This window comes from Heterodontus francisci, chromosome 36 (genome assembly GCF_036365525.1).
Source record: "Heterodontus francisci isolate sHetFra1 chromosome 36, sHetFra1.hap1, whole genome shotgun sequence".
In the NCBI taxonomy this organism is placed as follows: Eukaryota; Metazoa; Chordata; class Chondrichthyes; order Heterodontiformes; family Heterodontidae; genus Heterodontus; species Heterodontus francisci.
This window is the reverse complement of record NC_090406.1, coordinates 21,210,337-21,237,707: the sequence shown is the minus strand read 5'-3', so window position 1 is coordinate 21,237,707 and position 27,371 is coordinate 21,210,337. Positions and strand designations below refer to the sequence as shown.

The following is a 27,371-nucleotide window of genomic DNA, read 5'->3' as shown; positions in this document are numbered from 1 at the left end:
AAGTTACATGCTCACAGCAGCTGACTTCTGAGAAGAGGACAAATGTCAGTAGAAGAGGAAGTGTATTCATTCATTTAACCTCTTAGTTAACTAGAATAGCATATTTCTTAGCATCTCACACAAATGCCCCATGTAAACAACTTGTTGCTTGTCAGTTTTGTATTGAATAGTACAATGCAAAATGTAGTCAATTACTATACTTAACCTTACCTGTTGCTTTTGTAACATTTCAGAAAGTTTAGTTGACACTAATGGATTTAACATCTGAATGAACAATACAAAGACATAAATATGAATTGCTTGTATTCCCTTTATTTGGTTCTTTTCACTTATTACAGTCACCAAAATTAATGACAGCATAATAAAATTGCTCATGTGCTTGTTGTGGATAGGGACCATTTTATGTCAAGTAAGTGTTAAATTACTGGGCAGCTGACAGAACGTACAGTTGTGGTGCCATTCTGAGCAGTATGGTTTATCACAAAGTTACAAAATCTGAACCTAAACATCAATATACATTTTAATCTTCACAATAATACCAATCATGATTATTGCATTCCAGCCATTAACAGACCCATCCTAGCAGAAAAGGTAGTGGATGAATTTTGCAAAACATTGCTCGGCATGCTGGTGATACCACTGTGCTACCATGACATTTTTTTGTGACTCCTCTTTCTATCCATTTAAGTGGAAATGGAGATGATTCACAGTCAAACTCTTGGTCATTTCTGGCAGCTTAAACTGCCCACATAAATTTTTGAAAGTCTATATACAGCAATAAGTATTAAAATAAGGTATGACCGTCAACAGCCCACCAAACATTAGGTTTATAAAGATAGTCTCTGTTCAGCACTTGACTCCGGAATTTTCTCTCCAAGGGAAATTAAACATTGGTTGTGCTGAATTGAGATCACCAGTATGAAAAGTGCATGTTTTAGGCAGTTACAAAATCAGTTCTGCCTTCTCTCAGGACAGGTCTATAATATATAACTGTAAAATTAGTTTATACTTCAGGGGTGGGAATTTAATAAAAATACAAATGTGCAATACTAGCCTCACCTAAAAACATTTGGGCAGTTTCACATACCTGACATATTGAATTCTCCATTTTCAGAAAAAAAATTGTAATAGCTCAAGATATTTGTGAACACAAAGCTTATTACAGAAAATACAACAATCATAATTTTCACCTAAAATGTCTTCATATCTTCACATGTGGAAAGGACCAGACACACCTGTAAATTAGATTTCAGGAGTGCTTTAACCATATTGGCCAAGCTAACCCTCTGAATAGCCAATGATACCTTGGGGGAAAAAAATTAAAATGCAAAAAAAAAATTACTTCAGTTTATCACCATACAAAAACCACTTAGTAACTGTAGTTTCTTGATTAATATATTAGGATGCAAGCACATCAAACAATGTTTACTGTGGAGACCCAGTAACAGAAGCTCAGGGGCTCAACTATCACCCTTTTGTTCCTGCGTTGCCCTCCTTATTGGCAAATGGACACTATCCACAACAACACTTAAGAATTCAAAAAAATTAACCAACTAAAAATTGAATGTTACACAAAAAAAAATGTTGCACTTGGTTGTGGATGAGTGTTTCTCTGCACCAGAAATGGACCTCTTGCTAGGTACTGCACCAATGGAAACTGCTTCTGTAAAGATAACTCACAGTAAAGGACATAACATAGAAGCTTAGTTATGTGCAGGACATCAATGGTTCACTCTAGGTAGAAGTTCATAATCTAAGTTTTACTTGTACCTATAGTTACCAAGAACCTATTGAGATGGATAATTAGTAAATAGCCCACTCTTATCAGGGGCTCATTTTAAGTACCCTAATTTCCTGAGAACAACCTGCAGCCTTAAAATTAAAAAGGGAGATAGAGCGGGATCTAAAATGGTGCAACATTTTAAATGAAATTCACTTTGAAGTAAAAACAATGGATTTTCTAAATAAAATTGTGCATAAAATCTTTGTGGCTCATCACACCAAAAATGTGGCTATACGAACAGCTTACAGCACAATGAAAGCAAATCGGTAAAGCTGAGAGTTGCTTCCGAAATCAAGATTTACTTTAAATTAATTTCTGTCCCAATTGAGGCTCTAAACAGCTGTGGTTTCCAATCCAGAAATTGAGGTTCTTTGTCACTGCTCACATTACTAACTTTCCAACAAAGTCTTTGAAACCTGAAGAATTCTCCTTGCTGTCTGATAGGCCTGACTGAATCATTACTAACTCACTCTTCCTCATTGCTCTTGCCTATATTTAAAACTTAATGATTTGAATCCTTTTGCCTACTTCTTGCTCAACAAGCTGAAGTAGTTCAAGAATTTTGTTTAGAAGCCTTCCAAAGTGCTTTGCTGTAAACCTGTCAACGCTAAATGCTCTGAAATATGAGATCCTTTTTCTGCTTACCTTGTGCTCTTTGCAGTACTGGTAACAAAACTTGTGGACTCATCTCTCATTATGTGGCATGACTATGACAGAAGCTTTCAGCTGTACAAAAGCCTTCCCCTATTGACTGAGTTGTTTTGCCTAGACCCAACATAAATGGTGCCTCCACAAAAAGGCCCATTCATCTGCATTGTGCCTGAAATGCCCTTTATCACATGGTACAGCTGCTGAAATTCTGACGATAACCATCTCCTGTTCATATATGGCCATAGTGCTATCTGGATCACAAAAGCTCAAACTAGATCTGAATTTCAACAAAATTTCTTTTTTTCTGTGAACTATCAGATCCTAATTCTACCCAGTTTAATAATGCAACTGCTTCATTTACATTTTGCAAATATTACATTTAAAAACATGCTACGTTTCCTACCGCTTTTGTATTCCCTTAAAAAGGTACATAGAAACAGTTTTTGCACAATCAGATCCAAAAGCTCTTACATACTGTTATCGAAAGTGCAATTAAAGATGAAGAAACCCTACAGGGCACTTCCCCATCCCAACAGTACCCAAAGACAGTGACTACACCACGCATTCACGTTGATGAAAACAAAAGGGGGACAAAAAAAGAAAATAATATTGTTTGACTTGCAATTATGTAACACTGGAGATGACTGAATCATGTCTTGAGTTGAGCTTCAAATTATATCAACAACTCACAAAAATCCAGAAGTAACTGCTGCTTTTTCGTTCTGGAACATTTTAAACACTTGAACTCAACGCTGCCTTGATCCCACTGAGAACTAATCCTATTTAATACAGATTTTGAGTGTTTAAAGACGCTGCTTTCGCGGATTCCCACAGAAAAGGAAGTAAAAACTTTGCATGGTGCATTTGCCAAGTCCACCAGTATGAACTTCACAGCAGAAAAGAGTACCAATGTCAGAAGCCCAAAATACTGGGCAGAAAAGTCATGATCTTGGACAACAGCAGATGCCTGCCACAAAAGGGATGGATTTCTGAATTTATGACTGGAAAGGTGCAGAGCAGATGTGTAAATCTCACAGCAGTTTCCAGAGTCACTTATGCCGCTGAATGGTTTTCCTCTTCCGCCTCTTGAAGAAACAACAGCACCTTAGAAAAAAAAAGCACAATTATTTCATGGTTGAAAAAAGGTCACCTCTGATGCTGCTAAAGGTTTAACTCGACTTAAAGAGACCACAAAGTTGGTTTCAGCCAGAATTATATCACCACTAGAATTATCAAAAGACTTTCACTTTTCTACTGGCAATGAAGGTGACAGAAGTTGCCCAGATAATGGCCAAACGTAAAAGTGCATATAGTGGATATCTGATTGACCAGAAACAATCATTCAAAAATATTTTTGGGTGTTGATATAGTTATGGACAATAAATTCACTTCCACATGAACAGAGGAAAAGCAGGTTTGTGGACATTTAAAAAAAAAAAAAAAAAATTTGTCTTGTGCTTACCAACATGGGGGGTGTTCATGTGAGAGAACAGAACATATTTCTGCTTTGGGCACTGAGCATTAGCAGCAAATGCTCTCCTGACAAGGCAGAGGCAAAATTAATCTTCTGTACTGTTAAAAATGTGCAATCACCATAACGTCAGTAGAACATTGAGTCATTACAGCACAGGAGGCGCCATTCGGCTCATCGAGTCTATGCCGGCTCTCCATAGAGCAATCCAGTCCCATTCCCCCACTCTATCCCTGTAGCCCTGCAAGTGTCCATCCAATTTCCTTTTGAAATCACTGATAGTCTCCGCTTCCACCACCATCGTCAGCAGTGAGTTTCAGGTCATTGCCACTCACTGCTTAAAAAAGTTCTTCCTCACATTCCCCTTGCATGTCTTGCGCAAAACCGTCAATCTGTGTCCCCAAGTCCTAGTACCATCAGCTAATGGGAACAGTTTTTTCTTGCCTACCTTAACTAAACCTGTCCTAATCTTCCACACCTCTATAAAATCTCCCCTCAATCTCCTTTTCTCCAAAGAGAACAACCCCAGCTTCTCCAACCTAACCTTGTAGCTAAAATCCCTCATCCCTGGAATCATTCTGGTAAATCTCCTCTGCATTCTCTCAAGGACCCTGACATCCTCCCTAAAATGTGCTGCCCAGAACTGGACACAGTATTCTTGTACTCTTGTTGTGGCCTAACCAAAGCTTTATACAGGTTCAACATAACCTCCCTGCTTTTGTACTCAATACTTCTATGTAATAAGCCAAAGGTCCCATATGATTTGCTAACTACTCTCAATATGTCCCACTACCTTCAACGATCAATGCAAATGAACCTCTAGTTTCCTCTTTCCCTGCACACTCTTCAGAACTGCGCCATTAAGTATATAATGCCTTTCCCTATCCCTTCTGCCAAAATGCATCGTCTCACATTTTTCTCAATTAAATTCCATCTGCCACTTGTCTGTCCATTCTGCTAGCCTATGTCCTGTTGAAGGCAACTTGCCTCACTGTTTGCCACTGTTCCGAGTTTGGCATCATCAGCAAATATTGAAATTTTACTTATTCCAATATCCAAGTCATTTATACATACCAAACAAAAAGCAGTGGTCCTAACACTGACCCTTGGGGAACACCACTGTCTACTGTCCTCCAGACTGAAAAATAATTAACACAACTTGCTGTTTTCTGTCCTTGAGCCAATTTAAAAAAAATCTAAACTGACACTGACCCTCCTATTCCATGAGTCTCAATTTTGTTAACGAACCTTTAATGTGATACTTTAATCAAACGCTTTCTTAAAATCCATTTCAACATCTATTTCTTTCCCTTCAATCTACTGTCACTTCATCAAAAAATGCAATTAGATCAGTCAAGCACAATCTGCCTTTTACAAATCTGTGCTGTCTCTCCTTAATTATCTCAAACCTCTCCAACTTCCTTTTGAATTTTTCCCCCGATTATTGTTTCTAAAGCCTTATCCACCACTGATGATAAATTGACTGGCCTGTAGTTACTAGGACTGTCCTCACACCCCTTCTTGAATAAGGGTGTCACATTTGCCGCTCTTCAATCTTCTAGCACCTTCCCCCGTATCTAGGGAAGATTGGAAGATCATGGCAAGCCATTTCGCTATCTCCACTCCCACTTCCTTAAGCTACCTGGGACGCAAACCACCCAGACCAGGTGGTATGGCCAGCCTTTTCAATACATCCTGCTTCTCAATTTTCATCCCATCAATTACCTTTACCATCTTTGCTTCTACTGATATTTTGTAAGCATCCTCTTCCCTAGTAAACACTGACACAAAGTACTCATTAAGTATTCTAGCCTTGCCCTCCGTCTCTAAGCATATATAACCCACTTTGTACCTAATAGAAACTGCTCCGCCACTTACTACCTACTTGCTGGAAGATGATTTTTGGGTTCCCTTTTATGCTAACTGCCATTCTATTCTCATATTCTGTCAGTCTGTCAGTCTTAATTTTCTCTTCATTCCTCCTCTGAACTCATTGTATTCGGCCTGGTTCTCACTTGAAGAATTCATCTGACATGCATCATACACCCTCTTTTTTGTTTCATCACATTCTCTATTTCCCTCATCAAGGAGCCCTGGCTTTGGTTCCCCTACCTTTCACCCTTGTTGGAATGCACCTAGCCTGTACCTGAAGCATTTCCTCAAAGATCACCCATTGTTCCATTATAGTTTTTCCTATCAGTCTTCAGTTCCATTTTACCCTGGCTAGATCCCTCATCATCCATTGAAATTAGCCCTCTTCCAATTTAGAAGTTCTACTTTAGACGCGAATGCCTCACCCATCCTCACAACTGTTGTAGAAGGCTGCATTAATATATGGGAAAGCTTATGTTACCTGTGCCTACTAGCTACTGGGTTGAAACTGTTGCAATTTATTTTACATAGGATTCATACAACCACCAGAAAGAGGAGAATTTTATCCCACCAATTTCATGCCAGAGGTTAAAGGACAGTGTACTAGCTAACCCACTACCAAATTCTGCTTCTGTACCAAAAATAAAAATCACTTCACAAACACATAACTTGACAACATATTCAGGTGCAGAGATTTAGAGAATTCAACAGATGTCCCATCTCAGATTTGTATTTTAATAGCTGCACAAGGCATTCAGTATTGAACATGAAACACGATGATGCTGCAGCAGGGACTTATTTTGGAAAATAAATCAATGGTGATATGGTTGAATCTGCTCTGGGCTACCCACAAGTTATAGAGATTGCACCTCCACTGACATGCTGAACAGTTGGTTTACTTCTACTTTCAACACTTTTTTTTTGTCAAATACAAGACTGTCTTCCAAGTACAAAAGGTACCTTTGTACCCAACAAAACTGATTTACTATCAGGCACTGAGCAAAGTTGCTCTGAAAACAGTTTGTGAGTAGACAATTTGTGCTTCTGTTTTCCCCCCATTCTTATGGAGAAGTACCTATCTTCACTAAATGTTTCCTTTAGATTGAACAGCTGAGCTTAGAAACTTGGTGTCTGGGAGAATCACACTGTGAATCCACATTCGACTACACTCTGGGTGATGTACATTATTGCTTCAAGTGCACTGCACCATTAAACAATCCTTTTGTGTCTGCATGTTTAAGGGGGGGGGGGGTCAACAATTTCCAACAGAACAGGAAGGGAGGAATAAGAGGAGTGATCCCAGACCACCATTGTACACAGTCACAACTGAGGAATAATGTGTGATATAACATGTTGATTCTTACATGAATTCTTAATTCTTAAAAAAAAAGGAAAGGAGAAACTTCTAAAGTAATTGTTTTACCGAAACGTGATTCTTGCCCAAGTATTTCAGTGAGAAATTTTAAAAAGCTTAAATTTTAGGCTGCGTTTGCTGACAATGTAACCACTATGCGGCATAGTACTAGCACATGCGCAAAGGCAGCCTCTTCCACTGAAACGTCAGTGTCTGCGACGTTCAGGCAGCTGCCAGGATTAAAAGATGGTGCTGCTCAATTTATCACAGAAAAACAACTTCAACCTGAAAATCCCCTGAAAGGTTGCCATCGCCACCTCCATCCCACCAACAGTCCCCCACTCCTTCCTGCCATTGCTTCATTTGTATCAGTTCTTGGATGTCTCCTGCTCAACTGTTTTGATTTTTTTTTGACAAAGACAGAAGATGTCTGGTACTGCCATTGAAATTTGGAATGTAAAGTAACTTTCTATGGGACAGTAAAGTCAACGTTTACACTGTGAAGTTTATGGAGAAAATAACTGCAATTCTGCCCCACCCCCACTCCGCAATTTCCCATTCTCCCAATCCACACATTCATTCTCGCTACAGCTTCGCCGTTGCCCCCCCTTCCTCAGCCGCTTGCTCCAGACCTCGCCACTGCTCCCTCCCTTCCCCTCCACTTGGCCGAATGTTCCCCGCTCCTGGCTTCCCGCCTCCTCCCCCACCACCCCCAGATGCTACTACCCTCCTCTCGGCACCTCGCTCCCACATTAGATTGTTCTCCACACGCCACCCGAAGAAACAAGGCGGGCTGCGCGGGGTGACAAGGCAACGCAGGAGAGAGTGGCCGAGAGGAGGGAAGCAGCGCGGCCTAGAGCTAGCGGCTGGGGCAGGATGGGTGGGGGGGGGGGGGAAAAACAATCGGCCGAGGGGAATAGGGGGAGCAGTGGCATGGTCTGGGGCGAGCAGCTGAGGGTGGGGATGTGGGGTGGGGAGAGAGAGAAGCGTCGAGGCCTGGAGCGAGCGGCCAGTGGGGCAGAAAAGAGAAGCTGAGTTGGGGGGGGGGGGGGGGGGGGGGAAGTGGGGAGGGGAGTGAGTAGCACGCGCCAAATAATCCTGGCAAGACGTAGCGCCACACCGAGAGCAGGACACCACCATTTGCACATGTGCGTAGCTTGCCGCGCTCTGATGACGTCGGCAGGCCACTGCGTTGTCAGGAGTCACTTTGTAAATTTTTATAGGTATGCTAGATGGCCCCCATCACATCACCAATACTATTCACTTCAGCACCAATGCATGGAGTCATCATGAATCCCTATCTCTGTGGACGCAGTGCTGTGAAGTCTGAAATTGCCTGTATTAGTGGCTGAAATGAGTCCAACAATTTTTGGAAGCTCGGGATAAACTACACATTAACCGCAAGAACCAAGGAAGGAGTAGAAAAATGGTCCGAAAGCCATGCCTGAATAACTGACCTCGTCTATATACTTACGAATTAGGAGCCCCTCAAGCCTGCTCCGCCATTCAATAAGATCATGGCCGATCTGATTGTAACCTCGACTCCACATTCCCGCGTACCCCCGATAACCTTCCACCCCCTTGCTTATTAAGAATCTATCTACCTTTGCCTTAAAAATATTTAAAGACTCTGCTTCCACTGCCTTTTGAGGAAGTGTGTTCCACAGACTCATAACCCTCAGAGAAAAAATGTCTACACTTACAACATCATTTAACCAGTAAACAACAGAACTAAAAGAATACTTTGCTTGTGAGCCATTTATAGCGCAACACATTCTAGAGAAATGAGAGCCCTTGAGCCCTCCCTCTGTTCCTTCCATGAACCCACCCCACTCTGAATGCACAGAATCTTACGAGCTCTGTTGCAGCGTATGTTCCTGTGTAGCCTCACAGGAACACAATGTAATACAACTGTTACTGATGGAGTCTTTGTAAAACTGAATAAATTAAATAAAGGCAGCTTTGAGTGCAAAATGTACTTTGCAGCTTTCAAAACACATTTGCTTGCAATCACATTCAAAAATGTCAATTTTTAGCACGAATGTCGTAATCAAATTGATACATTTTTGCAATAGAAATAAAGCTTCAGAACCATATACAAGGTTTGTGTTCGATGCACATTCTAGCTTACATCATAAGATATGCTGCATCACTTGTGTCTTGTCAAAGTGTACAATTATTTAGGACATATTTGCATAATATTCAAATATACAAAGTAATTATGTTGAAAGTTAGGAGATATTCATACTTGGTATCATCTGCCACTTCAATCTCTGCTGGGGCTGTGATGGGTGCATTGGAGTGTCCTGCTGTGGGGTCATCTGCGTTAAGTTCTCCATTTGTTGAACTCACCACCTTAAAAATACACAGAAATTTAATTAAAGAAATGTGCAATTCCATGCTACTTATCTATTGTTGTGTACAATGTACTGTACATTTAAAGAACCAAGAAAGGCGGCTTGCAAATGATCAAACTGGATCACCCTAAGTTGTGCTAGTACTTTCACCCAACAGATAGGACAAATTAAAATGAAAACAGAAACTAAGCAATTCCAATCAAAGCACTCAAACTATGTGACGCTTACTAAAGTAGGCAATCAGGAAATAAAATGGAGATGAAAATGCTGCAAAAGTAATCAACATTAAACACATTGGTCAACGAAACATAAAAACTGCAGCTGCAGATCACGGAAGAATGTATAAAACTACACAGTAAAGATGGTCATCCCTATTTACTGCGACAGTATATATCTATGTATTGTAGTGATAGTGGCATAGACCAAGAAAAAATAACTTTTTAAAATCATCATAGTACTTCACTTTTTGGATTAAGAAGTCCTGGTGGTATGATGTATAGTGTATTAAAGCTACAATGTGTAATGCAATACAGTTCATGCCTGCAATTCATCATACATCGATCTCAACTATGTTGCTGCGGAGCATCACTTAGTAGAGACCAGAAAGCCTCTTTACTGAGGAAGTGGGAAAAACAGGACCAGTAGATATGAGCAAGTCAACTTGGCTCAGATGGTAGTTTTCTTGTCCACAGATCAGAAGTTTAAGAGTTTGGTGCCACAATAGGTGCTGGAGCACATAACCTAGGTTGAGACTCCACTGAAGTACTGAAGGAGTGCTGCATTGCTGGCAGGTTTACTCTGATAGGTAAAACACAAGGTTCCATTCTGTCCATTCCACTGCACTACTTGAAGAAAAGCAGAAAATTATCCTAATGACCTAACCAACAATCCCTTTCCAACCTGCATCAGAAAGTAAATTTAGTGGGTATGCACCCACTAAAAAATTGAATAATTGGTGATTCATCTCATTTACTTGTGGGAAGTTTTCTGCTGTGTGAAATGCTTTTTCAAATACACACCTTTTAGTAACTGATTATAGAGCTGAACTGGCAGAGGCCTAGAAACAGGCCTCGGACCACTCCGTGGCTAGGACAGACCATGGTAGGGTAGGGAGAGGGCAAAAGAGATTGAGTTTAGCCTGTTGCGCATATCCAAACATCTGAACTCCCACCTTGTAAAGATAAAAATCCAAGCAGCATCAACCTGTGTAAGAAGGAAGAAATAACTGCTTTTATATAGCATCTTATGTCTTCAGGATGTCCTAAAATGTTTAATAGGCAATGGATTACTTTTTGAAATGCAGTCACTATCGTTATATACTTGCAGTCTGCCCTAGCATAGGTTCAAAAGCGTATCGTCAGTTATCCAATGAACAATGAATAATATCTTCCTTCAGAAATATGCCCCTGTCCATTCTATGGAAGAATTTGTACTAAGCTGACACAATTGGCGATGGCAGAATGAGAATAAATTATTTGTGGCACACCATGGTAATTCTGAGCTTAATCAGGCAGGTCCAAGCTATTCGATGTTGTGTTGCTGTTGTATTTAGTAGTGTAATGGGGACATTCCGGAGAAAGTCTCAGACTCAGAATAATGTCACATAAGAACTGTTTATTACTTACATAATACTATATACACTCTCATCAAGACTCCCAAACTAGCATCCTTCGTGCTGCCCCCTCTTCTCTTCAGCCTAACCTCATGCGACTATGACATCATCACTCTTACAATGGGAGGGGTTGCTGTCACGCTCTTCAGCCCTTTACATCCTTATACTACACTCAAAGGCACTATTGATGACTGACCCTGTACCCTAGTTCGTTTAATGGAACCTGGAAGGGTTGACCAATCACCAGGCTCTTCCTACTCAGCTCCAGATAATATGGCAATCAAATTCCCCAACATGTAGGTTGGTCCTAGTTCGATAATTAGCAGAAAGCTAGTCAGTGCTGGCAACCTGTATTGTTTTAGCGAGTTAACCTCCAGCAGATTTTGGTTGACTTTTGCCAACCTGTGCTCCAGTTCTCTTGGTTTAGGAAAGAAAACAATACAAATTTCTGCTTGCATGTGTGGATTGGGAGAATTTCTCAGTTTAGTTTTGCAACTCAAACACAGTAATGAGGTTAAAACAGTGATTTTAAAAAATCTCCTTTTGGCTTTGTACTTTGCTCTCACTTTTATAGCGAAAATTTATAATTCACTATGTGGAAAATTGTGGACATGTGGTTGACTGACATGGCATACAATAAATTGTTTCAATCAATCATTCACACACGAACTCAAGTATCCAATTATTTTATGCAATAGGCTGTAAATGGCAATTTAAATATGTAAGCATTCCCTCTCTATTTGAGGAGGAAATCTGGCGTCTCATGCCAGGGGAATTCAGTCACTAAGTTTGGGATACCTTCAATGTAACAGTGAAGTATAAGCAGAAGTACTTGCACACTTGCTGCCTGCTAAAACAGAAGGAAATTAGTAATTTACTGTATCAGATGACTGAAAACTCAACACCAAGGAGTTTGCAAAATAATGCTTCGGCAGACCATGGGGAAACAACAAATTTTCCAAAGAAATGAATAGTTTGCTAACTGAGCCTGGCGAATAGCAGGTGGAAGCACAATTCAGAGTCAACTGTTGCAGCTCTCCTCAGAGAAAGTGATTTCAAGTTGATGGTGATCTCCATGAGTCTAACATCTTTTGAGATTGCAGAGTAGAATCTGAAATGTCATTTGATAAAAATGGAGAATGTCCTGGTGCTTGTTTTTCCTGTGTGTTCTGATAGTGTAACTTGCACTGTAGTTCAGAGGTTGAATATAGGCTTTCCCCAAGAAATGATTTGATTTTGGTTATGTTGCACGAAGAAGGCGTAACCACTTCTAGCTTAGTCAGTGAAAAGATTCAAAGAAACATACAGCACAGAAGCAGGCCATTTGGCTCATTGTACCAGTGCTTTCTTTTTGAAAGAACTATCCAATTAGTCTCACTCCCCTGCTTTGCCCATAGCCCTGCAAAGAACCTGTATTTATATAATGCCTTGCATGACCACAGGATGTGACAAAGCACTTCACAGCCAATTCATTACTTTTGAAATGTAACCACTGTTGTAATATAGCAAAATGTAGCAGTCAATTTGCCTATCACAAAATCATGCAAACAGCAATGGAGATGAACAACCAATTAAACTGTTTTAAGTCATGTTGGTTAAAGGATAAATGCTGGTCAGGACACCTGGTGAACTCCCCCACTCTTCAAAAGATCCCATGGCACTATTTGTGTTTACCCTAGGGGGCAGGTGGGATCTCTGTTCATCTCAAAGATGGTACATTGCACTGAATTATCAGCCTAGATTACGTGCTCAAGTCTCTTAACTGGTCCTTAAACCCACAAACATTTGACTCAGAGGGAGTAGGGGAAATATGAAGGATGATTTACTCTACATCATTCTTGCGTCTCTTCTAACACAGTTCAAGAAACGCATTTGTAAACCCATGGAATCAGGTTACACAGCCAACATTTTGGTAAAGTAATGATATTGGGATAATAAACAGGGAAATGTTTCCTTAAAAGACCTCCCAAAAGCCTCAGGAGCATTCGAAACATCAAGTTATAGAAACAAGAAATGCTGGAAATACTCAGCAGGTCTGACAAATGCTGACAGACCTGCTGAGTATTTTCAGCATTTCTTGTTTTTGTTTCAAATTTCCAGCATCTGCAGTATTTTGCTTTTGCTAATATCAAGTTGTTTTTTTTTTGCCATGAGATTATTAATTTCTCCGATTACTGTTTCTTTGTGTGGTATCACATGGTATGTCACAAAGGGAAGTCCTGCAAGTTACTGCTAAAAAAAGGAATTTTATCTTGAAAAAAACCCAAAATATTTGACAAGATTAAATAGGTCTGGCCATACTGAACAAGGCACCAAAAACAAAATTCTCTGTTTTAACTGGTGTCACATGCAGCTAGAACAGACAGGGAAATCACAACCTGTAAGCACTTGACAGCTTTAGGTCAATGGTAGCACATTCACTCTTGCAACAGGAGGTTGAGGGTTCTAGGCCCAGTATGAAGTAAATGAAACACACACATAGGACTGGAATGCAGCGAGCTCAGAAAATGGCGACCCGCTCGCCAGCCGCTGTGATCTCATGCGCGGCGGCTCGTTTAAATAGCAGGGGCGGCTCCCCCCTCTCCGATCACATGGAGGGTGCGGGCTGTCCGTCCCTGGCAATGGCGCCAGCTGCCTATGCGCAGGCGCTGGTGTCATTTTTAAAGCCCTGCCAGCTCATTTAAATTAATATTCCCCCAAAATTTAAATAAATACATTTCTAAAACCACTTTCCCATCCCCCAATAACAATGACATTAAATATTTGCCCTCCACCCCCCCCCCCCACAAAAACATTTAACTTTCAAATCTGACCTCAACCCCCACAACCACCCCCACCCCACCACCCCCCCCAGACTGCATAAAGTTTGAAGTTCACACCTCCCCAGCTTCCCCTAAGCCCATTACGTTTATTTGGCTGCGTTGTCAACCGCCCGCACTGAAAATCTTAACTCCTCCCCTTCCCCAACAGCATCATGCCACCTTTACCCAGATGGGGAATTGAAAGCGCGGGACTGTTGGCCGCCGCGCCAAAGATTGTGACGGGCCTGCAAAATTGCAGGCAAGCTCATTTAAATTTATGCAATAAATATTGAAATCCAGGTCCTGTTGCCCAGCAGTGGGGGTGGGGCCGCCATGGAGCCTGGCCATCACCAGGAGGATCAGGCCGGGCTGTCTCGACGCCGGGCTGTGTGCTGAACCACTGCCAGCCCCATCTTTCGGCCCCCTCCCACCGCCATGGAGCCCAACGTTGAGGGCTTGGTAAAATCCAGCCCATAATCTAGGCTGATGCGTCAGTGCAGTACTGAAGGGTGTGCTGCATTGTTGGATGTGCTGAGATGCTAAACCGAGATTCCATCTGTCCTCCGGTGGACATAAAAAATCCCATGGCACGCTTTGAAGAGCAGCAGAGGAATTCTCTCTGGCGTCCTGGCCAATATTTAGCCCTTAACCAACATTACTAGAACAGTTTCATTTGTTATTTAGCTCGTTGTTTGTGTGATCGTGCTATATACAAATTGTCAGCTACACTTCCCTACACAACAGTGGCTATACTTCAAAAGTAATTAGTTGTCTGTGAAGTAATGTTCTACTGTTGTGCAAGATACTATATTAATGCTACTCTTCATTTCACTATTTCCCAAGACATATGATGTGGTGGGAAATTCTAAGAAAAAAAGCAGTTCAGCTTCAATATGCAACAGTGCATAGTTTAAAATTTTCAAAACATACAAATTGAGACAAAGTTACTGGCATAAGTTTCAGAATGTACATTCTGATGTACACCACTGCATGACCATGCATAATTAGGATCAAAAAGAACTCGCAACTAAAAATATGCATATGGCTTGCAACAAACTTGTCATTTCCTAAAGAGATGTACAGCTATTATGGTCATCACTGGCAGAAAACACCTGCAAAAAAGATCCAATCATACAACACTCATATTAGTAACTGACTGACAATAAATTAGCAGCCAATTCCCTCCACCCCTCAAGACGTGTTTGCTCTTGAATTCTACTTTCCCCCGTTCTCTTCACCTGAAGGTAGTGGCGAATTATGCTGCAGAATAAAGCAGCGGGTGTCAGCAGACTTCCCAGGAATTCCTTCCTTCAACTGGCCAGTGTTCTTGTGACAAGCCTAGAAAGCAAGTGTTGGCGGCCCAGCGACCATCGTGATTGTCACAGCCTGAGCACATCCCTGTCCTCACCCAACATCCAAAAATATAGATTACCAACCAGTTTATAAGAAAGAGTAAATGGAATTGTGGTCCTGATCAGGCATGATCTAACTGGAGTGCAGAACTGGTTCCAGGGGCTGAATGCCCTATCCGTTCCTATGTAATACTAACTGTGGCTTATTTTTCCCCTCCTGAGCTGGTTGATAGAGATCAATCTTAATTACACCATCATGCCTCAAATGAACTCAGCTAACTCAATATAAACCATACATTGAACCTCGAATCTTGCTGGCCCATGTCATTTAGGGCCAATTATGATAACACTCATTCAACATGTTACAATGGTGAATTGTGGTTAGCTACATCGATTTTTGGATGACCGACCATTTGGTTTATATCCAAATAAATAGTTGGGCACCTTGAGAATGGCCCCATGATCAAGCCTTTACCTAGTTATAATCCAAAAACTGAACAGGAATCCAGGATGTGGGGTATATTTGTTTTTGTTTCCCATTTCACCAACATTTTAGAAGTCTATGCACTGGTAATAGGTTAGCACTAACTTCTGGTACTGTTTAGCTGTGCAACCAATTACTTATTACCAGTTAGAGTTAAACTGAATAAGGAAATTACATTATGAACATTTCTTGAAATCCAGTTACAATGCAGAATTAAAAGTGAATATAAATAGTAGGTATAGTAGCAATTAAATTAGTTTGCAACGATGGCACATCAGTTTTTCAAGCAACACACCAAAGAATGGTTAGAATTCACAACCAATGCAGAAAGTACCTGTACAGAACCTCTGAGCCTGTCTGATGCCAGTTGTGTTCCCAAATGATGTGTACTAGGCTGACAGCTGGAGTGAGGTTCCCAAGTTCCATTGCGATCTGCCAACTGCCAAGGTTAAAAAAATGAAAACAAAGAGAAAAACAAAACAAAAAAAAACAAAAGTGAGGGGAAAATCATGCTAAGGCAAGCAGATACAGCAATTATATAAAAAGCAAATTAGTAAATCTGCCAAATTAAAATTGCAGAGTGCATTAGAAAAACAAGTGACAGTGAAGATTATTACAAGTGAGGCAATATCAGTGAGCAAACAGAAAATAATAATGGTTAAGGTGCAAGAGCAATTCTAGTTTACAAAGAAAAAAAAGGTGACTTCCATAAAAGCAACACATCTATTATCATTTGCTTTAGAACCCTTTTTAGTATTTGGAAACACCCTCAGTTTCCAATTAAATAGATTTTTTAAAATAGATGAAATTCTGAATTTACTAGATTATTCTTTCAATTGAGCAGGAAGTAGTTTTTCAGAACTCTACCTTCCCACAGGAGATTATATATGTTGGACAGAGTTCAGTAGAGGCAGGCTCAAAGAACGGTTTGCCTTTTTCTTGTACTACATTCCTTATATAGTCCTAAAGAATGTACATTTTCAACGGTAAAAGCATCTTCTGATTAAGTAGAAACTTGAATCAGAAAACAAGTGAGCTGATTAAGTGGGTAATTGACAAACTTAAGAGTTTTTTTGAGGACGTAAATAATACATTAGATGAAGGGGAACCAGTAGATATACATAGTAACTTGGATTTCCAAAAGGCATTCGATAAGGCGCTAGACAAAAGGCAAGATAAGGTTCATGGAATAGGGAGCAACATATTAGCAGGGATAGAGAATTGGTTAATGGACAGGAAGCAAAAAGTAGGGATAAATGGGACATTTTCAAGTTGACGGGCTGTGACTAGTGGAGTGCCGCAAAGATTAGTGCTGGGGCTTCAGCTATTTATCTATGAGGCATAGATTACAAAAGCAGGGAGGTCATGTTGGAGTTGTACAGAACTTTGGTAAGGCCACAGCTGGAGTACTGTGTGCAATTCTGGTCACCACATTATAGGAAGGATGTGATCGCATTGGAGGGGGTGCAGAGGGATTCACCAAGATGTTGCCTGAGATGGAACATTTAAGCTATGAAGACAGGTTGGATAGGCTTGGGTTGTTTTTGCTGGAGCAGGGAAGACTGAGGGGTGACCTGATTGAGGTGTACAAGATTATGAGGGGCATGGACAGGGTGCAGCTGTTCCCGAGTTGAAGTGTCAGTTACGAGGGGTCACAAGTTTAAGGTGAGGGGCAGGAGGTTTAAGGGGGATTTGAGGAAGAACATTTTTACCCAGAGGGTGGTGATGGTCTGGAATGCACTGCCTGAGAGGGTGGTAGAGGCGGATTGCCTCACATCCTTTAAAAGGTACCTAGATGAGCAATTGGCATGTCATAACATTCAAGGCTATGGGCCAAGTGCTGGAAAATGGGATTAGGTAGACAGGTCAGGTGTCTTTAATGCATCGGTGCAGACTCGATGGGCCGAAGGGCCTCTTCTGCACTATTATTCTGTGATTCACCATCTATATTAATGACTTTGATGAAGAGACAGAGAGTACTGTCTATAAGTTTGCTGATAATACCAAGGTAGGTGGAAATGTAAGCTGTGAGGAGGACACAAAAAGGCTGCAAAGTGATATGGACAGGTTAAGTGAGAGAGCAACAAGGTGGCAGATGGAGTTTAATGTGGGGAAGTGTGAGGTTATTCACTTCAGTCGTAAGAATAGAAAAGCAGAATATTTTTTTAAAAGGTGTAAACTTGTAACTGTTGATGTTCAGAGGGACTTGGGTGTACTCATAAAAGGAATACAGAAGTTAGCATGCAGGTACAGCAAGCAATTAGAAAGGCAGATGGCATGTTGGCCTTTATTGCAAGGGGATTGGAGTATAAGAATAAAGATCTCTTGCTACAATTGTACAGGGCATTGGTGAAACTACACCTGAAATAAGGAGTACAGTTTTAGTCGCCATATTTAAGGAAGGATATACTTGCCTTGGAGGCAGTACATCGAAGGCTCACTAGATTGGTCCCTGGGGTGAAAGGGCTGTTCTATGATGAGATGCTAAGTAAACTGGATCTATATTCTCTGGAGTTTAGAAGAATGAGAGGTGATCTCATTCAAACATACAAGATTCTGAAGAGGTTTGTCAGGACAGACAGAGGTTGTTTCCCCTGGTTGGGGATTCTTGAAACCGCGGGCACAGTCTCAGGATAAGGGGACAATCATTTAGATATGAAGAGGAGAAATGTCTTCACTCAAAGGGTTGTGAATCTTTGAAATTCTCTACCCCAGAGTGTTGTGGATGCTTTTGTGAATATATTTAAGACTGAGATAGATTTTTGGTCTCTCAGGGAATCAAGGGATGGGGAGCAGGCAGGAAAGTGGATTGAAGCTGAAAATCCGTCATAATTGTATTGAATGGTACAGCAAGCTCGATGGGCCGTATGGTCTACTGCTGCTCCTATTTCTTTATGTTCTTACGTTAATTTTCAATGCATTTTGAATGAATTCTGAGAAATGTTCAGATATTTTTTCATCAATAGCCCACTTCATCTTTACATGCTTAATGTTTTGGTTAGAAGCAACAAGTTCAGTGTAGATTTGATCTGAATATGAATTTGACATTTATACTCATCTCAAATCAAACAGGACAAAGCTTTTTATAAGTATATTAAGGGCAAGAGGATAACCAGGGAAAGAATCGGGCCCATTAGGGACCAAAGTGGCAATGGGTGTGTGGAGCCGCAGGACTAAGCTGAGGTTTTAAATGATTGCATTTCATCTGTGTTCACTATGGAGAAGGACGATGTAGGTGTAGAGATCAGGGAGGGGGATTGTGATATACTTGAACAAATTAGCATTGAAAGGGAGGAGATATTAGTGGGCTTAAAAGTGGATAAATCCCCAGGCCCAGATGAGATGTATTCCAGGCTGCTATGTGAGGCTCTGACACAAATTTTCAAATCCTCTCTGGCCACAGGAGAGGTGCCAGAGGGCTGGAGGACAGCGAATGTGCCTACAGATATCGAGCTGTAAATTCAGGTTAAAAAGCAGTATTGGTAACTTGCATACATACTACCTATAGAACTCAGAAAAGCTCACAGCTCAGTGTACAGTTGAAAAACACCCTCAATAAAAGTCATTGCTTCAAAGTAACCGAATCAAGTTAAACTCCTTTTTATTACATTGAATGCCAGATTTCTCCAAGTGATTTATCTCACAATTCATTGCGTTTCACTGAGAAAACGAACTCAATGGCTTTACGCATGACATACGAAAAGTAGTTGTTAAACTGTAAGTGCTTATGGAACTTGAAGAGATCACCACTTAAGCTGCAGCTATTTCCAATATTTCACGTGATCATAAGTAGTAACTGTTTTGCACTCATTCAGCTTTTTCGGCCTGTGGTTATGCTGGTGGCTAGAAAACTAATTTACAATTGTGAACAGTTGGGAGTACAAACGAGGCTTATCCACTCTTGAAACTCCAAGCTGCTTAAATGCCATTTAAATAAATACACATTGCAAACTAAAATAAGGGGCTACAAATGACCACTTAAAGAACAAAGAACAGTACAGCACAGGAACAGGCCATTTGGCCCTCCAAGCCTGCGCCGATCTTGACGCCTGACGAAACTAACACCTTCTGCACTTCCGGGGCCCATATCCCTCTATTCCCTTATTCATATATTTGTCAAGATGTCTCTTAAACGTCGCTATCGTATCTGCTTCCACCACCTCCCCGGCAGCAAGTTCCAGGCACTCACCACCCTCTGTGTAAAAAACTTGCCTTGCACATCCCCTCTAAACTTTGCCCCTCGCACCTTAAACCTATGTCCCCTAGTAACTGACTCTTCCACCCTGGGAAAAAGCTTCTGACTATCCACTCTGTCCATGCCGCTCATAACTTTGTAGTTAGTTACACACATGGATAATGGGCTGATTTCAGCTGATCCCACATCAAATATTTTGGTGGATCCTCCCTGCCCCATGCAAACAATGCAACTGAAGCAGAACCTGAAACAAGAAATGCTAATGCCGTGCAAAAAAGATGGTGAGCAACCATGAATTGACTCCACTGAACCCCAAATCAGAAATAATGTACTTTGACCCAAAACTCTGAAAGAAGGATGCTTGCATTGAAGCAGTAGCTACCAAGATTGAATAGAGTTGCAAACAAGACATTATATGTGTTTGCTACTATGTATATCTGAAGTTAGCAGGAAATTCTGGCCAAATTAGTATATTGTCAAGCAGTGGGGGTTTAGGTACTGTTCATGCTTGATACAAAAATGGAAATTTGCACCTGAAGTTTCAGCTAGGTAAAACTGGGCAGTGTATCCTTTTTCTGGAGTTTTTTACATTTCACTGATGCATCTCACTTGCTGCTAATATTTAAAATGAGTTACAAACAGTACAGACATGCTCAAATATGAAAGCGATACAGTGAGAAGCAGTTTCTTCATGAATGAGGGAGATCTCATACTGGACGAGTGACAGAGTCATGAGTTACGAAACAGAAACATAGAAAATAGGAGCAGGAGTAGGCCATTTGGCCCTTCGAGCCTGCTCCGCCATTCATTATGATCATGGCTGATCATCCAACTCAGTAACCTGTTCCTGCTTTCGCCCCATATCCTTTGATCCCTTTAAACCCAAGAGCTATATCTAACTCCTTCTTGAAAACATACAATGTTTTGGCCTCAACTGCTTTCTGTGGTAGCGAAGTCCACAGGTTCACCACTCTCTGGGTGAAGAAATTTCTCACCTCAGTCCTGAAAGGTTTACCCCGTATCCTTCGACTATGACCCCTGGTTCTGGACACCCCCACCATTGGGAACATCTTTCCTGCATTTTACCCTGTCAAGTCATGTTAGAATTTTATAGGTTTCTATGAGATCCCCCCTCACTCTTCTGAACTCCAGAGAATATAATCCTAACCAACTCAAACTCTCCTTATACGTCAGTCACGCCATCCCAGGAATCAGTCTGGTAAACCTTCGCTGCACTCCCTCTAAAGCAAGAGCATCCTTCCTCAGATAAGGAGACCAAAACAGCACACAATATTCCAGGTGTGGCCTCACCAAGGCTCTGTATAACTGCAGCAAGACATCCCTGCTCCTGTACTCGAATCCTCTCGCTATGAAGGCCAACATACCATTTGTCTTTTTTACCGCCTATTGCACCTGCATGCTTACCTTCAGCGACTTGTGCACGAGAACACCCAGGTCTCGTTGCATATTCCCCTCTCTCAGTTTATAGCTGTTCAGATAATAATGTGCCTTCCTGTTTTTGCTACCGAAGTGGATAACCTCACATTTATCCACATTATACAGCATCTGCCATGCATTAGCCCACTCACTCACTTGTCCAAATCACCCTGAAATTCATTAGAGGAATAAATGAGATACTCCACTGCTGACCACTTAGGTATCCAATGGAAATGTTAGCAAGTGCAAAGCATATTTTAACATTCAGTTGTGGTATGTGAATTGCTTCTCTTCGCACACAGATAGGTCTTCAGATTTAAGCTATTACTGGATTAATTACTTCACCATACATAAAACATATATAAGTGCATCAAAAAAGTAAGTGATGGCAAATGGCCACTACACAGCAACAGTGCTCTCATAATACCCAATTTCCTCAAAATAAAGCTTGTTGTAAGCATGATACAACCACCATATAGCAACAGGCTCTGGGCAAAATTATGGCCGAGGTTAGAAAGTAAGAAGCATAACAATGTCATGGTCATGTAATACATCCCATTAAGTTATAAATGTCATCAAAAAGTCTGTTGGATAAATCACAGTAAAATGCTGCATTCCTCACTCAGATGGGACAGAGGAAAAGGCAGGTGTACAACAACCTTAAATAAGTGAACCTATGCAATTTCTAGTGGAAAAGGAATGCAGACTATAAGTTACATCATCTTCAGAAATACACAACTGCTTATCAAAGTGACAGCATCAAATGCTGATAGGTTTCTGTGCATATGATTCAAGTATTAAATTCTGAAGCATTTATTTTTAACAGCAATTTGATCCAATATCACTTTTGCCATAAATGGAATGCCCTACTGTAATTGTCAGTTTGAGCTTATCCATTGTATCGATGTAGAGTTTCATCAGACAACGCTGTCTGTCATCAGCGTTATGACAATTAAAGTTGTCCAATTTCTGGCTCCTGGATTAGATCTAGTTCGAACAAAGATTAGTGAGGTATAATAGCTCATGCATGAGTGAAATTTCCTATGGCACCAGTAATCTGCCAGGTGACTAGACAGCACCATAAGGGAGATAAAATCTGCAATGAGCATACATTGGTTGAAAGATGCTAGTGAAAACCAAATACAATATAAAAGCCTCTTTAAAAAAAAACATTTATTCTCAGTAAAGCCTTTGTTGATTACTCGTCTCCAGTGCCCCAAGATGATGCTTGTGCACCTTAACTTGAGCAATTCCGTCAACCCATGGCTTGGGACTGGAGTCGCACACAGACTAGGCCAGATAGGAGTGGCATATTTCCTTCCTTGAAGATTAGTGAACTGGTTGGAATTTTACAATTCAGCAACTTTACAGTCATTCTTTTCTATTATGAGCTAACAAACTATCAAATTTGTTGAATTCAGTTTCACAATACACCATGCTGGGATTTGCATTCATCACCTGACTTGCTGCAGGTCCAGTAACAGAGACATGATATTATTCCCCACCATTACACTACCATATCCTGGTGTCATATAATTATGAAAGCAGTACAGGAATATAACTGTTAAGATTTGTAATTTAAGATTTGAAAGTATTTTACTATATAGCATTGCAAGGTACATGTGGCTGCAAGCTTCAAACTGGCACTTAAAGATTGTGCAAAACCAGTTGCGAATGGAAACAAGTACATAGCACATTTTAATGCAAAAACCCCCAAAAGTTCATACCATTGTATAGTGTTACCAGGCTGTAGCACATATTTGGTAAATTCAACAATTCATCAACATTAAGATCATTTCAACTGAAGTACCAATGTATGGTTGAAAATATTCACCAAGTTCTTACCTGTTTGGTTTGTTGTGGTGCTTTATCTCGGTTGGGTGGTGAGAGTGGTATGTCAGCATGGATTGAACCAATAGGAGTTGGCTGAAGTTAACGAAAAATATCTCACGTTACAAAATGCTCCTTTTTTCCCTTCCCCAAATTTTCTACCCATTCCTCCTCTCATGAAGTTAGCAACCCAAATCCTCTGGTATCCATTCAAGTAGCCATTCTTCATGCAAGCTTAGATAGCAAGTGGTGTTGGCTATGATATCTCATAGTTAAATAGCACAAGTCCAGTGTTTTTCTCACTAGACATAAAAAAAAATCTTTTATATCAGGGGTGACGAGACAGCAAGGAGCAAGAACACAGGGCAATTTTTCTTTTACATAGGGATATTGAAGCCAATTGACTTAGATCAGCTTTCTTATTTGCTACAGACCTGTAATAAATAAGGGGTAGGCAGTGGCGTGGTGGTATTATCACTGGACTAGTAACCCAGAGACCCAGGGTATTTCTCTGGGGACATGGGTTTGAATCCCACCACAGCAGAAGGTAGAATTTGAAATCAATTAATAAACCTGGAATTAAAAGCTAGTCTAATGATGGCCATGAAACCATTATCGATTGTTGCAAAAAACCATCTGGTTCACTAATGTTCTTTAGGGAAGGAAATCTGCTGTCGTTACCTGGTCTGGCCTACATGTGACTCCAGACCCACAGCAATGTGGTTAACTCTTACATGCCCTCTGAAATGGCCGAGCAACCCACTCAGTTGTACCTAACCGCTACAAAGTCAATAAAAAGGAATGGAACCGGACGGACCACCCGGCATCGACCTAGGCACTGGAAATGACAACAGCAAACCCAGCCCTGTCAACCCGGCAAAGTCCTCCTTACTAACATCTGGGGGCTTGTGCCAAAATTGGGAGAGCTGTCCCACAGACTAGTCAAGCAACAGCCTGACATAGTCATACTCGGAATCATACCTGACAATGTCCCAGACACTGCCATCACCATCCCTGGGTATGTCCTGTCCCACCAGCAGGACAGACCCACCAGAGGTGGTGGCACAGTGGTATACAGTAGGGATGGAGTTGCCCTGGGAATCCTCAACATTGATTCTGGACCACATGAAGTCTCATGGCATCAGGTCAAACATGGGCAAGGTAACCTCCTACTGATTACCACCTACTGCCCTCCCTCAGCTGATGACTCAGTACTCCTCCATGTTGAACATTACTTGGAGGAAGCACTGAGGGTGGCAAGGGCACAAAATGTACTCTGGGTGGGGGACTTCAATGTCCATCACTAAGAGTGGCTCAGTAGCACCACTACTGACCGAGCTGGCTGAGTCCTAAAGGACATAGCTGCTAGACTGGGTCTGCGGCAGGTGGTGAGGGAACCAACGCGAGGGAAAAACATACTTGACCTCGTCCTCACCAATCTGCCTGCTGCAGATGCTTCTGTCCATGACCGTATTGGTAGGAGTGACCACCGCACAGTCCTTGTGGAGACGAAATCCCTCCTTCACATTGAGGATACCGTCCATTGTGTTGTGTGGCACTACCACTGTGCTAAATGGGATAGATTTCGAACAGATCTAGCATCCATGAGGCGCTGTGGGCCATCAGCAGCAGCAGCATTGTACTCAACCACAATCTGTAACCTCATGGCCCGGCATATCCCCCACTCTACCATTACAATCAAGCCAGGAGGTCAACCATGGTTCAATGAAGAGTGCAGGAGGGCATGCCAGGAGCAACACCAGGCATACCTCAAAATGAGGTGTCAACCTGGTGAAGCTACAACACAGGACTATCTGCGTGCCAAACTGCGTAAGCAGCATGCGACAGACAAAGCTAAGCGATCCCATAACTAACGGATCAGATCTAAGCTCTGCAGTCCTGCCACATCCAGCCGTGAATGGTGGTGGACAATTAAAGAGGGCGGCACAGTGGCGCAGTGGTTAGCACCGCAGCTCACAGCTCCAGCGACCGGGGTTCAAATCTGGGTACTGCCTGTGAGGAGTTTGCAAGTTCTCCCTGTGTATGCGTGGGTTTCCTCCGGGTGCTCCGGTTTCCTCCCACAGCCAAAAGACTTGCAGGTTGATAGGTGAATTGGCCGTTAGCAATTGCCACTAGTATAGGTAGGTGGTAGGGGAATATAGGGACAGGTGAGGATGTGGTAGGAATATGGGATTAGTGCAGGATTAGTATAAATGGGTGGTTAATGGTCGGCACAGACTCGGTGGGCCGAAGGGCCTGTTTCAGTGCTGTATCTCTAAACAACTGGAGGAGGTGCCTCCACAAATATCCCCATCCTCAAATGATGGGGGAGCCCAGCACATCATTGCGAAAGATAAGGCTGAAGCATTTGCAACAATCTTCAGCCAGAAGTGCCAAGTTGATGATCCATCTCAGCCTCCTCCTGAAGTCCCCAGCATCACAGATGCCAGACTTCAGCCAATTCAAATCACTCTGCGTGATATCAAGAAACGACTGAAGGCACTGGATACTGCAAAAGCTATGGGCCCTGACAATATTCAGGCAATAGTACTGAAGACCTGAGCTCCAGAACTTGCCGCGCCCCTAGCCAAGCTGTTCCAGTACAGCTACAACACTGGCATCTACCCTGCAATGTGGAAAATTGCCCAGTTATGTCCTGTACATAAAAAGCAGGACAAGTCCAACCCGGCCAATTACCGTCCCATCAACCTACTCTCAATCATCAGCAAAGTGATGGAAGGTGTCAACAGTGCCATCAAGCAGCACTTGCTTAGCAATAGCCTGCTCAGTGACGCTCAGTTTGGGTTCCGCCAGGGCCACTCAGCTCCTGACCTCATTACAGCCTTGGTTCAAACATGGACAAAAGAGCTGAACTCCAGAGGTGAGGTGAGAGTGACTGCCCTTGACATCAAGGCAGCATTTGACTGAGTATGGCATCAAGGAGCCCTAGCAAAACTGAGGTCAATGGGAATCAGGGGGAAAACCCTCCGCTGGCTGGAGTCATACCTAGCGCAAAGGAAGATGGTTGAGGTTAGATTAGATTTGATTAGAGATACAGCACTGAAACAGGCCCTTCGGCCCACCGAGTCTGTGCCGAACATCAACCACCCATTTATACTAATCCTACACTAATCCCATATTCCTACCAAACATCCCCACCAGTCCCTATATTTCCCTACTACCTCCCTATACTAGTGACAATTTATAATGGCCAATTTACCTACCAACCTGCAAGTCTTTGGCATGTGGGCGGAAACCGGAGCACCCGGAGAAAACCCACGCAGACACAGGGAGAACTTGCAAACTCCACACAGGCAGTACCCGGAATCGAACCCGGGTCCCTGGAGCTGTGAGGCTGCAGTGCTAACCACTGCGCCACTGTGCTGGAGATCAATCATCTGAACTCCAGGACATCACTGCAGGAGTTCCTCAGGGTAGTGTTCTAGGCCCAACCATCTTCAGCTGCTTCATCAATGACCTTCCTTCAATCATAAGGTCAGAAGTGGGGATGTTCACTGATAATTGCACAATGTTCAGCACCATTCATGACTCCTCAGATACTGAAGCAGTCTGTGTAGAAATGCAGCAAGACCTGGACAATATCCAGGCTTGGGCTGATAAGTGGCAAGTAACATTCGCGCCACACAAGTGCCGGGCAATGACCATCCCCAACAACAGAGAATCGAACCATCACCCCTTGACATTCAACAGCAATACCATCTGAATCCCCCACTATCAACACCCTAGGGGCTACCATTGACCAGAAAATGAACTGGAGTAGCCATATAAATACCGTGGCTACAAGAGCAGGTCAGAGGCTAGGAATCCTGAGCGAGTAACTCACCTCCTGACTCCCCAAAGCTTATCCACATCTACAAGGCACAAGCCAGGAGTGTGATGGAATACTCTCCACTTGCCTGGATGGGTGCAGCTCCAACACTCAAGAAGCTCGACACCATCCAGGACAAAGCAGCCCACTTGATTGGCACCCCATCTACAAACATTCACTCCCTTCACCACCGACGCACAGTGGCAGCAGTGTGTACCATCTACAAGATGCACTGCAGCAATGCACCAAGGCTCCTTAGACAGCACCTTCCAAACCCGCGACCTCTACCAACTAGAAGGTCAAGGGCAGCAAATGCATGGGAACACCACCACCTGCAGGTTCC

General features: G+C 42.1%; 1 protein-coding gene across 6 annotated transcripts in view; it reads right to left on the bottom strand.

Moving 5' to 3' along the window:
• Window positions 1-292: 292 nt before the first annotated feature.
• The window catches only part of LOC137351648 (casein kinase I), a 144,404-nt gene continuing 117,325 nt past the window's right edge, over window positions 293-27,371 (bottom strand). For 4 of the 6 annotated variants that reach the window (XM_068016301.1, XM_068016300.1, XM_068016302.1 and 1 more), the window contains 4 exons: window positions 23,215-23,295; window positions 16,072-16,176; window positions 9,380-9,486; window positions 293-3,538 (listed from right to left, as the gene is read on the bottom strand). In XM_068016301.1, the coding sequence (XP_067872402.1) occupies window positions 3,484-3,538; window positions 9,380-9,486; window positions 16,072-16,176; window positions 23,215-23,295 (348 nt within the window). In that variant the 3' untranslated portion in view covers window positions 293-3,483. Of the gene's footprint in view, window positions 3,539-9,379; window positions 9,487-10,541; window positions 10,692-16,071; window positions 16,177-23,214; window positions 23,296-27,371 lie in introns of those variants that run through there. The other 2 variants (XM_068016304.1, XM_068016303.1) reach the window with 2 other exon arrangements.